Source organism: Panthera pardus, unplaced genomic scaffold (genome assembly GCF_024362965.1).
Source record: "Panthera pardus isolate Hobbes unplaced genomic scaffold, ASM2436296v1 HiC_scaffold_8, whole genome shotgun sequence".
In the NCBI taxonomy this organism is placed as follows: Eukaryota; Metazoa; Chordata; class Mammalia; order Carnivora; family Felidae; genus Panthera; species Panthera pardus.
Genome location: NW_026527013.1, coordinates 25,649,662 through 25,665,357, shown reverse-complemented (window position 1 = coordinate 25,665,357; position 15,696 = coordinate 25,649,662). Strand labels below are relative to the sequence as shown.

Here is a 15,696-nt window from a genome sequence, read left to right as displayed (position 1 = left end):
GGCATGGCTTTTGGCAGAATCACAGATCCAACCCAACCTAAGAAACTTGAATTCTGTTGTCAAGTCTAATGGGTGAATGTTAACTGGAACAGGGTGATGAAGCAAAAAGATATAGAGAAGAGATGTTGGAATAAGGAGAAAGCTAAATCAAGAGTTAAATCAAGATAATTTCGAAGAATAGTTTTGAAGAGACTGCAGCTCAGTTTTATAGTCTCCTCAAGTATGTATGGGGTCAGGATTGTTACTTGACATTCTGTTAATCAAAACTTTCTATTAGCTGGCTTAACAGTACCTCTATATTATTGTAAGATCATTAGCATACACTATTATCTTTATTTTAAAATGTCATGTTTAACCTGGTTTGCTTGTTAGGTCTATTTTATTAATGTATGTTAATTCTCTATTAATAATATTTAATTGAATAGTCTACTCATTTCCCTGACCATATCAACAAAACACTTTATCTTTTTGAATGGGTCTTATTGTTGAGATTTAAATTAGGTTATTGATTTTCAGTTGAAAAATATAATTGGCTTCTTGATGGGTCTGCGGTTGAGCTGATAGAGACTTTCCAAGCAGAAGATCATACTTTTGATGAATACACAGAAGTAAGTGGTAATTCTGTTTTTCATGAGTGCCTTTGAATTTCTGTTTTAAAATTAGGGTGAATTTTTTTTCCCTGTAAAGTAAATGCTTCAATTGAAGTTAATAGAATTTCTCATTCAGAACATCATTATAGTAAATTCATAGGTTCATTTCATAATTTATTATTTTATTTTATTTTAGAGAGAGAGAGCAAGTGGGGGAGAGGGGCAGAGGGAGAGAGAGAGATTCTTAAGCAGGCTCCATGCTCAGTGCTGAGCCTCACATGGGGCTCAATCCCGCGACCCTGGGATCATGATGTGAGCCAAAATCAGGAGTCCGATGCTCAACCAACTGAGCCACCCAGGCTCTCCTCACCCCATAATTTCTTCAGTCATTCATTAACTCATTCATTGCTTCAACAAAAATCTCTTCATCACATTCAGACACCTAGCAAGGTTTTGGTGACGTTAAAATAAATGATACACGCACGTTATCCTCAGGAGCTTATATTTGGCCTGGAAGTCAGACATAGGACTAACAACCATGATATGTACAGATAGGTGCTGGAATGGAGATGTGAACAAGATGTTGTGGAAGCACAGAAGAGGGAGTGGTTGCATCTGCTTCGGAATATTGGTGACAGTTTCTTGAAGAAGTGAATAGTGAGCCAGGCTTTGAAGGAGATGTTTATGGGTACAGAGGAACTGTAGCATGACCAAGATAGGTGAAGAATAGGTAACATAGGAATGTAGTACACAGCAAATTTAGAAGATGAAGTTGGAAATGTAAGTGGGAGCCATGTGGGAAAAATTTTAGGGTATCTTTGCTCAACAGTTTGTACTTTGTTTTGAAGGTTTCTAGCTGTGCAAGTAATATACTTGGATCTGATTTTTAAATGCTTTTTTATTTTTTTAAGTTTATAGGAAGATTTCTCAGTCTCGCCTCAGAAATAATGCTTTTGCCTCAGTGGGTTCATTTCCCTATGGTGCTTTTGGATTGTGAAGATTTGAAGACGGGTCTAACAAACAAAGCAAAAGCCTTTGCAAACATATTATTAAATGACATAGCTTCAAAACATAGAAAAGAAAATGAAAGGTAAGTAGAATTAATTGCTAAACTTGGAATTATAGGGTTAAAAGAAATATTTTGCTAATGATAACTCTTGTTTAAAAGATTAAGGGGTGCCTGGATGCCTTATTCAGAAGAACATGTGACTCTTGATCTTGGGGTTGTGAGTTTGAGACCCACACTGGGTGTAGAGATTACTAAAAAATAAGTAAGTAAATAAACTTAAAAAAATTAAAAACAAATTTTTAAATGTTTGTTTATTTTTGGGACGGAGCCAGACAGAGTGCTAGCGGGGGAGGGGCAGAGAGCGAGAAGGAGACACAGAATCCAAAACAGACTCCAGGCTCAAAGCTGTCAGCACAGAGCCCGATGCGGGGCTCAAATCCATGAACTGTGAAACCATGACCTGAGCCAAAGTCGGATGCCCAACCGACTGAGCCATCCAGGTGCCCCAATTTAAAAAAAATTTTTTAAAAGATTAAAATATAAGTTCTTACAATTTTTTCTTCACAGCTGCCTCCTAAGGACTTTCCCTTGTAGTCCCATTGGTCTGGTTTTTGTTTGTTTGATATGGTTTGAGAATTGTTTTGAGGAAACACAGGATTTTTTTTTTTTAAGAAACTGAAATAAACTAGTGTTTGGATACAGGCTGCATGAAAACAGAAAGACTATAAACTTTCAATGATATTGGGAAGATCTTGGATTGTTCCTGACCCCAATATTGTGGTCTTACCTAACTTATTTTTATCATCTGTAAAATAGAGACAGCAATACCTACTTTGCAGAGTGGTTGTAAAATTAGATTCATAAACTAGTGGCTTGCTAGTTGGATATGTCATGCAGACACTTTTTCCTTGTCTCATGCTGGGTTTCATTTTTTTAAACGTATTTTAATGTTTATTTATTTTTGAGAGAGAGAGAGAGAGAACAGGGGAGGAGCAGAGAGAGAGGAAGATACAGAATCCGAAGCAGGCTCCAGGCTCCGAGCTGTCAGCACAGAGCCCGATGCGGGGCTCGAACTCACAAACCGTGAGATCATGACCTGAGCCGAAAGCGGATGCTTAACCGACTGAACCACCCAGGAGCCCTGTATTTTATTTTATCTTTTGAGAGAGAGAGCAGGGGAGGAGCAGAGAGAGATGGGGACAGAGGATTTGAAGTGGGCTCCCCATTGACAGCAGTGAGCCCCATGTGGTGGTTGAACTCAAGAACTGCAAGATTATGACCTGAGCTGAAGTCAGATTCTCAACTGACTGAGCCATCCCGGTGCCCCTGTCTAAACACATTTTGAATTAGCTGTCAAAATTTCAAAATGTTGACACACACACACACACACACACACACACACGCACGCACACACAATCCAGATCTTTTACTTTTCTTGAAAAGGTGGGAAGACTGTGCCTTGTTGGGCCTGCAGTGGTAGGTGGAACTGAGAAGCAGTTTCCATTTTATATGGAATGTGTCCTTTGGTTTGTTCACCCACTGCTGAATCAACTCATCATCCAACTCATTTAATTCATCTGTTACCTGCCTGTCTCCAAAAGAATCTTAGTTTGTAACTTCTGTAAGGACTAAAACTAATACATGTAAAGCACCTAGCACAGTGCCTGGGACATGGCATTCAATCAATGCTAGCTAGTATGTTTATTTTCCCAGAAGCAATGTGAGAAAATCATGTGCTTTAGAGTCAGAAAGATCTAGATTTGAATCCTGGCTCTGTAATGAACTAGCTCTATAACTCCAGGCAAGTTAATTTCCCTGAGCCTCAGTTTTCTGCTGTGCCAGCTGTGAAAAATAATACTTTCCCTGAAGGACTAATGTTAGGATCACAGATTACATTTTTTTAAATGTTTATTTTTGAGAGAGAGAGTGTGAGCATGAGGGGGCAAGGGGGAGGGGCAGAGAGAGAGGGAGACAGAGGATCTGAAGTGGGCTTTGTGCTGACAGCAGAGAGCCCAATGCAGGGCTTGAACTCACAAACCATGGAATCATGACCTGAGCTCAAGTTGGATGCTTAACTGACTGAGCCACCCAGGAACCTCCACAGATTATGTTTGTAAAGCATCTGGCACTGTGCTTGGTGTAGAATAGTCACCCAATGAAGGGAGCCATCACATCAATAAATATTTTTAAGTAAACAAAAAGTATATGCCTGTCAGGGACACCTGGGTGGCTTAGTCAGTCAGTTAAGTGTCTGTCTCGGTTTCAGCTAGGTCTGGATCTCACAGTTCGTGGGCTGGAGCCCTGCCTTGGGCTTCTCTGTCTCCCTCTCTCTCTGCCCCTTCCCTGCTCTATCTCAAAAATAAATAAATAAATAAATAAATAAACAAACAAACAAACAAACAAACAAACTTAAAATTTGACTGTCAAAAAGTGAAGTATTGTCAGGCATGCTTTGTACAAAAGTGTACTACACAAAAAGATATCAACAATGGCAAAGCATTCGTTTCTAACAATCCCATGGAATAAGAGCCACAACAATGCCTTAATCAAAAAATGATTTATGTTTAACATGACATTTTTTGGTATTTATTTTTGTGGTATCTGTGACTTTTCTGGAAAATTCTGTCACTTCCAACAAAATAACTGTATATTATTATAAACCCATGACATAAGAGCAGCTGAAAATTTGTCCAGTTTCCTCTATCTAGTTCATTCTTTCATTCTTTTCCATTTAAATTCCCTACTTGAGATAGATAACATCAAAAGGAGGAATGTGTGCCACTAGGTACAGTTTATTAAATAAATAATCATTAAAGAACGCTTTTCTTACTCACTGTTTAGTTTAGCATCTGTTTGGGCCAATCATTTGCTCTCATTTTGTCTGCCTTTGTCTTTTGTGGTACTGTCTCTCCCAAAGGGACACAGATTCTGCTCTAGCAAGGTGAAAGTGCCCTCGTAGGATCACCTGTCTTTTTGGCATTGTCCACTTTGTTGCATCCCTCCTAAATTTTTGAAAATCAAGAATGACATATTAAGCCCTACATGATCTAATTACTGCTCACCTCTCCAGCTTCATAATGTCCCCTTCTTTGTATTCACATTGGCCTGCTTACCATTCCTAAGTACACTCTACATCACACTGCTTAGCTGGATGTTCAAGAGAGTTGAAGAGATCCATAGAAAATTTTTTTCTAATATACCATAATTTCTACATAAAAACGTTATGTCAATTTCATAGATTTTTGTAGATGTATGATGTATACCAAGTTACATCAGCTAAGTTGTCCTTAAATGTTTCAAGACGTCTTAGTGATTTAATATTTTGAGGCTATCACGGTTCATATTTTGTAATATTTATAACACATATATCAAATATGATATAGCATTAATTACTATAACCATAGTAAAGCAGAGCATTGTGTCAGTATCTGCAGTGATTTTGAAGCAATTAAAGAGCATGCATTAAAAGTCCCTGAGACAACAGAAGAGATGATGGATCTGATATCTTATGTAGAAAAAGCTCGGACTATAGGGATTCAAGAGTTGATTTTACGGATCAAGGTAAGAATCTTTTAATTACAATATTTTATTTATTTATTTATTTATTTATTTATTTATTTATTTATTTTATTTTAATGTTTATTTTTAAGAGAGATAGAGTATGGGGGTGGGGTGGGCAGAGAGAGAGGGAGACACAGAATCCGAAGCAGGCTCTGGGCTCTCAGCTGTCAGCACAGAGCCTGATGCAGGGTTTGAACCCACCGACTGTGAGATTGTGATCTGAGCTAAAGTCGGACACTTAACCAACTGAACTACCCAGGCACCCCTCTAGTTGTGTTTTCTTAGGCTCCTCTGGGCTCTGATAGTTTCTCAGATTTGTTTTGTTTTGTTTTGCTTTTTAATGGCCTTGACAGTGTTGAGAAGTACAGGTCAGGTATATCATAGGCTGGCGCTCTGTTGGAATTCATCTGATGTTTTTCTCTTGACTAGACTGAGGTAGTGGGCTTTTGGAAAGAGAATCACAAAGGTTAAGTGTACACACATCATCACATCGTATGAAGGGTACATATTATCAACATGACTTATCACTATTAATGTTGACCTTGACCACTAGTCTTAAATAGTGTTTATCAAGTCTCTCCACTCTTTTCTCCCCCTTTCTGTGATGTCCTCTCTGGAAGGAAGTCACTATATGCAACCCACACTTCAGAATTGGGGAGTTATGCTCTCCTCCTTTACCATGGAGTAGCTACATAATTTATTTGGATTTCTTCTGCATGAGAGATTTGTCTGCTTTTCCACTTATTAATTTATTCAATTACTTATTCATATCACTATGAACTAAGGGATATTTATTTTCTACTTAGGGCTATAATATAAATTTATTGTTATGTATACCTTAATATCTATTGCTAAATTTTTTCTTAATTTTTGAGGTTTCTTTTTTCTTTAAAAACTTTAACTTCAAAAATGTTACATATGTTTTATTTCCCTTCTTAATAGTTGAGATTCTTTTGGGATGTCTACATAAACCATCATATAAATTGCAAATAATGAGAGTTTTGGTTCTATCCTCATAAACATTACACATTTCCAAAATCTTGTTTATTTTCTTTGCTACGATGGACTGACTAGGACTCTAGTACAGTAATCACTTGATCCCAACCTCAAAGGGGGAGCTTTCAATATTTCACTATTAAGTATGACATTTGGTGTGTGTGTGTTTCTTTAATAGGTACCTTTATCGGATTAGTATGCGCTCTTCTATTAGGTGCTATTTATTTGTTTATTTTGAGCTCCCCCCCTTTTTTAAAAAAAAATTGATGTATAGTTGACACACAATGTCACATCAGTTTCAAGTTTACAACATAGTGATTCGACAACTCTGTACCTTATGCTGTGCTCACAAATGTAGTTACCATATTTGCACAATACAGCACTATTACAATACCATTGACTATATTCCCTATTCTGTACCTTTTATCTCCGTAACGTATTCATTCCATAACTGGAGGCTGTACCTTTCAGGTTTTTTTTTTTTATATTATAAATGGATGTTGAATTTTATCAGATCCTTTCTTTTTTGCATCTATGCTTTTTCTCCTTTAATCTATTAATATAGTTAATTGCATAGATGAAGTTTTGAAAGTTATATTTCTACATGCAATATAATATGCATTGTACACATTATATACATATTATATACATATATACTATATATGTCATACCAAAAACTTGTAAATTAGATCTTTGAGTCTGTATTTTAATTCTTTTTTTTTCAATATATGAAATTTATTGTCAAATTGGTTTCCATACAACACCCAGTGCTCATCCCAAAAGGTGCCCTCCTCAATATGTATTTTAATTCTTAAAAATTACAGCACTGCATATGAATCAATGAAAGCGATAGGAGGTAAAGGTCCTCAATTTATCCATTCATGCCAGTCTACTGGTTTAAAGGTTATTTTTCCCCTTTGCAAAGAGGAAAAATATGTAAGAAAAACATGTACTTACTATGGGAAACAGGATCTGACTTTCACCCCAAACTCTTCCTGGACAATTGCAGTGGTAGGTGAGATTACAATGTCAGTGGTAGGTGAGAAAGGTGATAATGTCATTGAAGATACAAAACAAAACAAAAGATGCCAAAATCTATGTCACCAAAGATTCAAAAATAAATACATAATAATAAAAAATATAAAATTCATTAAAAAAATTTAAGTCTTTATTTTTTGAGAGAGAGAGAGAGAGAGAGAGAGAGAGAGAGGGAGTTTGAGTGGGGGAGGAACAGAGAGAGAGGGAGACACAGAATCTGAAGCAGGCTCCAGGCTCTGAGCTGTTAGCACAGAGCCCAACATGGGGCTCAAACCCACGAACCATGAGATCATGACCTGAGCTGAAGTCAGACGCTTCACCAACTGAGCCACTCAGGCACCCCAAAAATACAAAATTCTTTGAAATCAAAAGTTGAAAGTGTCAAACAAAAGCTGCATATTTGATCACCTTTTTCAGTCATGCACAAGGAGGACCAAGAGTACCTTTATGGTTAGTCAACTTCAAGATGAAACCTTTAGAGGCACCTGGGTGGCTCAGTTGGTGAAGTGTCTGACTTCAGCTCAGGTCATGATCTCACAATTGGTGGTTTCGAGCCCCGCATTGGGCTCTGTGCTGACAGCTCAGAGCCTGGAGCCTGCTTCGGATTCTGTGCCTCCCTCTCTCTCTGCCCCTCCCCCACTCACGCAGTCTTTCTCTCTTTCAAAAATATATAAACATTAAAAAAATTTTTTAAAGATAAAACCTTTAAAATGCTTTATTTCCAGCATAGAAGTCTACAGCTGTGTGGTGTGAAGCAAGTAAATAATCCTACAGCTACTGAAATACCCATGTGATTTGGGTAATATGAAATATCAGTTAATAATCTGAGTCAAATTGAAATTTGAAAGAGTATTAGAAATTGTTGGTTCTTTTCTTTTCCCTAATGCGTTTATTTCCTATATGGTGTATTATACCTGGAGTTTTCTTTTGTAGGAATCCAAACGCCGAATGAGTTACTTTTTAGATGTTTTCCTATTTCCTCCAGAAGACTTAGCTTTAAATTCAACTGTCCTTATGTGGCCTTGGAAAATTAATCCCATCTTTGATGAAAATGATGAGGTGAATATATTTTTCAGTATGTACTTTTGTATTCTGACGTTTTAAGCACATTTATTTAATCTACCTTTAAAAAGTAACTTCGTGTGTCAATATGAGTTTGGGGACAGCAACGTTTATGGTCCTGCAGGCTTAGGACAGGATGTTAGGCTTAATACAGGGTCTGGTAAGAAGTGGGACTGACATTAAAGAGGTCAGAACTACTTGACAGCAGCTACCATGTCCCTCTGGCCTCACTGTAGCTCCAGGCACTCCACCCCATTGCCTGGAAGGAAAGAGCTGCTTGTTAGTGACTGAGGACGACAGACTAGGGAGACATTTGGGTTCCCCAACTCTGGACCAAGGAAGCGTTTTTCAGGTTTGTAATGGCCTGGAACTCTTCCAGTTGGCCACAGTCAGATTGGGCCTATGCTGAGTCTGTGGTTCGGCTCTTGATGATTCTTGGGCCAAGAGTTTAAATACAGTCCCAGGTATGAGCTGTGGCAGATACAGGGCTGAAACCTTCCCGGCTTGCTGTCCTCTGCTCACAGCACCACCATCCCAACTAGCATTTCTGCAGTTCCTCTTTTGCCATGACTGTCCAAAACCAACACCTGCCCAGTGCCGTGATGCTGAGGGCGGATGGTGGGTTGGGGCCAGAGTTGCCATTTCTGCTGTCGAGATTTCAGAGTCCGTCATTCTGTTTCGGATGAGAGGTCCTGGGAGATGATTAGACAGCTGGAAACATCGACCTGACTATTATTGTGTAAAAACTGTGCATAATTCTCAATGTATATTTATAAATTTCTATTTTTTATAACTTTGGGAGACTTCTTGGAGGGAAAAAGTAGTAAGCAGAGCCAGATTAAGAATGTTATTTATGAGCTCTAAAGGTCATAAATAAAAGGTCCTAATAAAAACTTTGCAAATGAAACAAAAAAAAAAAGAGGTCAGAACTATTGTAAGTTGATAATAATAATAGTAAGCACTGCCTTAAGTGCTTTGCATTTAGTAACTCATTTAATACTTGCAAAAATCCCAGGTGTTCCTAATTCCCCATTTCATAGATGAGAAAAATGAGTCTCAGAGAAGTTAAGTAACTTGCCCAGTATCAGACTGAGTATACTTTAGATTTTGGAAAAGTTCTAGTGTAAAGCAGTCTCTCCTATGGTGGGAAGTGAGATGGTGTAGTAATAAAAAGCATGGACTTCAGTCAGATAAACCCAAGTTCTAATGCAGATCTTGACTTTTATGACTTTGTGACGTTGGGCATACCTCTTGATATCTGTAAGTCTAAATGTCTTCATGTCTGAAGTAATAAGAATAATAACAATAACTGTGCTAATATAAGTAACGTGTTGAATAGTTCTTGACACTCGGGATCTATCTGTTAAATAAAGTATCTAATTAATATGTAAGAATTGTTACCATCACTTCAGAAAGCTAGGGAAAATTTTCTGTGTGGTTTATTATTATTTGCATTTTTATGCTGGTCGGTGTTTCATTCTTGTACTCATTTTTACTTCTGTGGTGGTTTTTATTACTACAAAAAGCGTTCAGATTTCTGATTTGATAAATTTCCTTTGTAACAAAATAACCTGATTAAATTGTCTCTTAAAAAGCTTATTGAGAATGCAAAACATGAAAAAGAAAATGAGCTGATAGCCAAGAGAGAGAAACTGATTTTGGAAATAGAAAAGGAATCACGCCGCATGGAAGAGTTTACAGAATTTGCAGAACTGGACCGCATGCAACAGGTGTGATGAACACAGAAGACGGTAGCTATGACAAGCCTGTAGATTAATACACAACATGTTTGCATACACTTAAAAACATGAAAAACATATGCTTACTCTGGCAAACAAGGTCTGACTCTTAGGCCTGAGCTGGTACTATTCATGTATCTTTCTTGTGACTTAGTGTTCTACCTGTAAAATAGACAGACCCATACATTTTGCTCTGTACTCTATACCATAGTTCTGTTGTGAAGTTGATATTTAAAGCCTTAATATAAATGCAAGAACACAGCCCATGCAGTGTCATATAATCTTATTTTAATAACGTTACTTGGATATTTCCTGAGATAAACAATTATTTGCTTTCAGTATGTGACAGATGTAAGGCAACTACAGAAACGTATTCAGGAGTCTGAAGAAGCAGTTCAGTTTATTAACAAGGAAGAGGAACTTTTCAAATGGGAATTGACAAAATATCCTGAACTGGATAAATTAAAAGTGAACATTGAGCCCTATCATAAGTTTTTTAATTTTGTTCTCAAGTGGCAGCGAACAGAAAAACGGTAATTTTTGTTAGTGTAATAAAAATTAAGCAAATCTGGGGCACCTGGGTGGCTCAGTCGGTTGAGCGTCCGACTTCAGCTAAGGTCGTGATCTCATGGTTCATGGGTTCAAGCCCCGCATCAGGCTCTGTGCTGACAGCTCAGAGCCTGGAGCCTGCTTTGGATTCTGTGTCCCCCTCTCTCTCTGCCCCTCCCCTGCTAGTACTCTCTCGAAAGTAAATAAACATTTTTTTAAAAATTAAGCAAATGATATGGAAGGACTTGTAAAATGTTGCAGTGATATTTGATGTTGTTGTTGGTTAAGTGTTTGAAAGTAGGACATATTCATCCATTTGAAAGAGAACCAAGTGTCACACAGAAGTGTCAACCATTGGTAAGGTAGCACCTACCCTTACCAATATAATATGTAAAGTGTCACTTGGGTTTTCCAGAACTGATTCACTTTTTTATGCAATTAATGAATTTGACTAATATTTTTGGAGTCAAACCTGGATTTTATTTGGCTACCCTTAGTCATCCATTTACAGTCTGATATGTATTGTAGCACATGCAGCGTGGCTGAGATGATGGTGTTAATCTTCTCTCTCTACCATCAGCTCTACCTGTGTGATTAAGAAAAACGTAACTTCTCTTGCCCACAGTTGTTTCTCTTATGAGAGTCGAGCCTAAAGAATATCTAAGTCCCCCTTTACACTCCAGACATTTCTGAGTTTAGTATTTTTTCTTTCAATCCAGGTGGATGGATGGAGGCTTTTTGGACCTCAATGGGGAAAACATGGAAGCTGATGTAGATGAATTTTCCCGAGAAGTTTTTAAGACACTGAAATTTTTCCAAATGAAGCATAAGAAAGAATTGCAAGAAAAAAGAAAGGCAGCAAAAAAGCGGTCTCTGGGAGAGGACAAACTGGAAGAAGAACCGAAAGAGAATCCTACTATTATTATGTGCTCCACAGTAATGGAGCAGATTAAAGTTTTTAAGGTATGAACACATTTAATGACATTTTAGAAAGTCCTGGCCAGAGCTGTTCACATCATCCAGTGCTAATGAAGAGAAATAGAACGATTTAGAAGCAAAACCAAAGCTGAATCTGGAAAACTTGATCTATTACTAATCTATTAGTAGATCTATTACTTGATCTATTACTAAATCCATGCTTCATTCTTCCCCAATAAAGTCATTGAAAGCAATCCTTTCATAGAACTATGTGTGGCAAATAGAAAAGACTAGAATGACTAACTACAATGATATAAAGAGGGTAAAAAATTACTAGAGCAGACCAGTCAGCCAATCTAAGGGCAACAGCACAGGATAGCAGTTAGTTGGGGGAGTTTTAAAGGCATACCACTTATGTTTGTATCACAATTTCACACTTGCTAGTAGCATATCTTAGGCAAGGTATTTAGCCTCCCGTGCTTCAAGTTGTGTTTTTTAAAAAATGTTTATTTATTTATTTTGAAGGCGTGGGGCAAGGGGCAGAGAGAGAGAGAAGGAGAGAGGGAGAGAGAAAGAATCCCAAGCAGGCTCCACATACCCAACAAAGAGCCCAGTGTAGGGCTCTCACCCACAAACTGTGAGATCATGACCTGAGCCAAAATCTAGAGGTGGACGCTTAATTGACTGAGCCACCCAGGCACCCCTCAAGTCATTTTTAATGAATAAATACTAACAGTTTTTGTGACAGTTAATAAGGCCTCCAGCTTCCCTAGGCAGTAGTGGCCGGGTTCCAGGGGTGGTGCCATTTCCATTGTCAATGCAGTGGAAACTTGGATGGGATTTTAAGCATTGTTTGTGTCTGTATCTAGCACTCTCAGAGATTCCATGAGCTACCTGGATTTTTTTTAAAGAAACTACTTAAAATCGTTCTCAATATTTAATATATTTATGTGGCTTAAAAAATAGAGATATATCTGAAGAGTCTCCTTCCCATGTTTCTACCTGTATAACTCAGATTATCAATGTTACTACTTTTGTGTATACACTTGAGTTTTGTTACACATACAACCATATAAACATATGTTCTTATTCTTCCATCTTTTTACATAAAATACAGTGTCCTATATGTATTATTTTCCCTCTTTGTTTTGATTACTTTATCTTAGAGACCTTTCCTCATCACATACAAACTTTTTCTCTTTTTTTTTGTTACACCTATATAGTGTTATATACTGGTATAAGATTTCATATGTGTGCAAGTATGACTACAAAGCAAATTCCAGAAGAGTAAATGCCAGCATAAAATCTATAGTCAAATTACCTTACATAGGGGCTATACCAGTTTAAACTCTCACCACCCTCAACAAGAGAATATCATCAAACTTGAGTTTTTGCTAATATAAGAGAATTTTATTTCTCTTATTATGTAAAGCGTTAAGCATATTTTTATATATTTAAGAATGTTTTGTATTTCTTTGTGAAATGTTTGGTCTTATCGTTGTCTATTTGTCTATTGAATTATTGATCTTTTTCTTACTGATTTCTAGGATATAATATATATAGATATTATTTATACATTAATATTGATTATATTAATATTTCTAAGACACATTAATTTCCCAGGGTATTATATTGTAAGTATATATATATGTAATTCACATATATTAAAGACATTAGGCTTTTTCTATGTATGATGTATTTTGCAAATATTTATTATTTGTTTTTTGACTTTATTTATCATGTATCTTGCCTTGCAGAAGCCTTTTTATTTGAATTTAGATTTATTGTTCCTGAAGTAAATGGAAAAGGAAGGTTTTTTATTTTTATGTAGTCATCATTCTATTCCTTATTTATTTTTATTTATTTTTATTTTATTTTTTTTTCAACGTTTTTTATTTATTTTTGGGACAGAGAGAGACAGAGCATGAACGGGGGAGGGGCAGAGAGAGAGGGAGACACAGAATCGGAAACAGGCTCCAGGCTCTGAGCCATCAGCCCAGAGCCTGACGCGGGGCTCGAACTCACAGACCGCGAGATCGTGACCTGGCTGAAGTCGGACGCTTAACCGACTGCGCCACCCAGGCGCCCCTATTTTTATTTTTTTATTAAGTAATTTCTATGCCCAGAATGGAGCTTGAACCCATGACCTTGAGATCAAAAGTCGCATGCCCCAATGACTGAGCCAGCCAGGTGCCCCCATTCTTTTCCTTTGTCTACTGAATTTTAAATTATAGCTAGAAATGCTTTCCTCATTCCAAGATAATGTTTTCTTCTAGTACTTCCATAGTTTATTATTTGCTAACATTTTATTGAGGATTTTTGGGGTTAAATTCAGGAGAGATGTTGGTCTTAACATTTCTGTAATGTCTTTGCCAGGTTTCAGTATCAGGATTATGATGTCCTTATGAAAGAAATTGGAGAGTTTTATGTTCTCTATTTTCTGAAAGAGTTTTCTATAAAATTGGTATTAATTGTTTCTTAAATATTTTAGAGGCACATTCACCAGTGATGTCATTGGATTTTCTTGTGGGAAAGGTTTTGAAAAGGATTCAATTTCTTTAATATATATAGGGATATTCAGATTTGTATTTAATTTTGTGTCAATTTTGATAAGTTGTATTTTCCAAAGAACTTTTCCATTTCTTCTAAGTTGTTGAATTTGTTACCATAAAGTTGCTCATGATATTTTTATTATCTTTTTAATGTCTGAAGAATCTGTATGGATAATTCCCTTTTCATTCCAATTCCAAATATTGTTAATTAGTTTAAAAAATTTTTTTTCATTTTATTTTATTAAAATTTTTTTCATATATTTTGAATTTAATTTTTAAAAAAATTTTTTTAACGCTTATTTATTTTTGAGACAGAGAGAGACACAGCATGAATGGGGGAGGGGCAGACAGAGAGGGAGACACAGAATTGGAAGCAGGCTCCAGGCTCTGAGCCATCAGCCCAGAGCCCGACGCCAGGCTCGAACTCGCGGACCGCGAGATCGTGACCTGAGCTGAAGTCGGACGCTTAACCGACTGAGCCACCCAGCGCCCCTAAATTTAATTTTTTTTTTTTAATTTACATCCAAGTTAGTTAGCATATATAGAACAATGATTTCAGGAGTAGATTCCTTAATGCTCCCTACCCATTTAGCCCATCCCCCCTCCTACAACCCCTCCACTAACCCTCTGTTTGTTCTCCGTATTTATGAGTCTCTTCTGTTTTGTCCCCTCCCTGTTTTTATATTATTTTCGTTTCCTTTCCCTTATGTTCATCTGTTTTGTCTCTTAAAGTCCTCAGATGAGTGAAGTCATATGATTTTTGTCTTTCTCTGACCGACTAATTTCACTTAGCATAATACCCCCCAGTTCCAACCACATAGTTGCGAATGGCAAGATTTCATTCTTTTTGATTGCTGAATAATACTCCATTGTATATATATACCACATCTTCTTTATCAATTCATCCATCGATGGACATTTGGGCTCTTTCCATACGTTGGCTATTGTCAATAGTGCTGCTGTAAACATTGGGGTACATGTGCCTCTTTGAAACAGCACACCTGTATCCCTTGGATAAATACCTAGTAGTGCAATTGCTGGGTCATAGGCTAGTTCTATTTTTAATTTTTTGAGGAACCTCCATACTGTTTTCCAGAGTGGCTGCACCAGTTTGCATTCCCACCAGCAGTGCAAAAGAGATCCTCTTTCTCCACATCCTCACCAACATCTGTTGTTGCCTGAGTTGTTAATGTTAGCCATTCTGACAGGTGTGAGGTGGTATCTCCTTGTGGTTTTGATTTGTATTTCCCAGACGATGAGTGATGTTGAGCATTTTTTCGTGTGTCAGTTGGCCATCTGGATGTCTTCTTTGGAGAAGCAGCTATTCATGTCTTTTGCTCATTTCTTCACTGGATTATTTATTTTTTGGGTGTTGAGTTTGAGAAGTTCTTGATAGATTTTGGATACTAACCCTTTATCTAATATGTCATTTGCAAATATCTTCTCCCATTCTTGTTGGTTGCCTTTCAGTTTTGCTGATTGTTTCCTTCGCTGTGCAGAAGCTTTTTATTTTGATGAGGTCCCAGTAGTTCATTTTTGCTTTTGTTTCCCTTGCCTCTGGAGACGGGTTGAGTAAGCAGTTGCTGCGGCCAAGGTCAAAGAGGTTGTTGCCTGCTTTCTCCTCAAGGCTTTTGATGGCTTCCTGTCTTATGGTTAGGTCTTTCATCCATTTTGAGTTTATT

The 15,696-nt window shown here is 37.2% G+C and overlaps 1 protein-coding gene across 2 annotated transcripts in view; it reads left to right on the top strand.

Moving 5' to 3' along the window:
• DNAH12 (dynein axonemal heavy chain 12) overlaps positions 1 to 15,696 on the top strand; it is a 211,252-nt gene that overhangs the window by 23,223 nt on the left and 172,333 nt on the right. For both annotated transcript variants that reach the window (XM_053898581.1, XM_053898580.1), the window contains 7 exons: positions 517 to 608; positions 1,502 to 1,680; positions 5,025 to 5,160; positions 8,128 to 8,253; positions 9,852 to 9,986; positions 10,335 to 10,528; positions 11,264 to 11,507. In XM_053898581.1, coding sequence (XP_053754556.1) covers positions 517 to 608; positions 1,502 to 1,680; positions 5,025 to 5,160; positions 8,128 to 8,253; positions 9,852 to 9,986; positions 10,335 to 10,528; positions 11,264 to 11,507 — 1,106 coding nt within the window. The remainder of the gene's footprint in view (positions 1 to 516; positions 609 to 1,501; positions 1,681 to 5,024; positions 5,161 to 8,127; positions 8,254 to 9,851; positions 9,987 to 10,334; positions 10,529 to 11,263; positions 11,508 to 15,696) is intronic.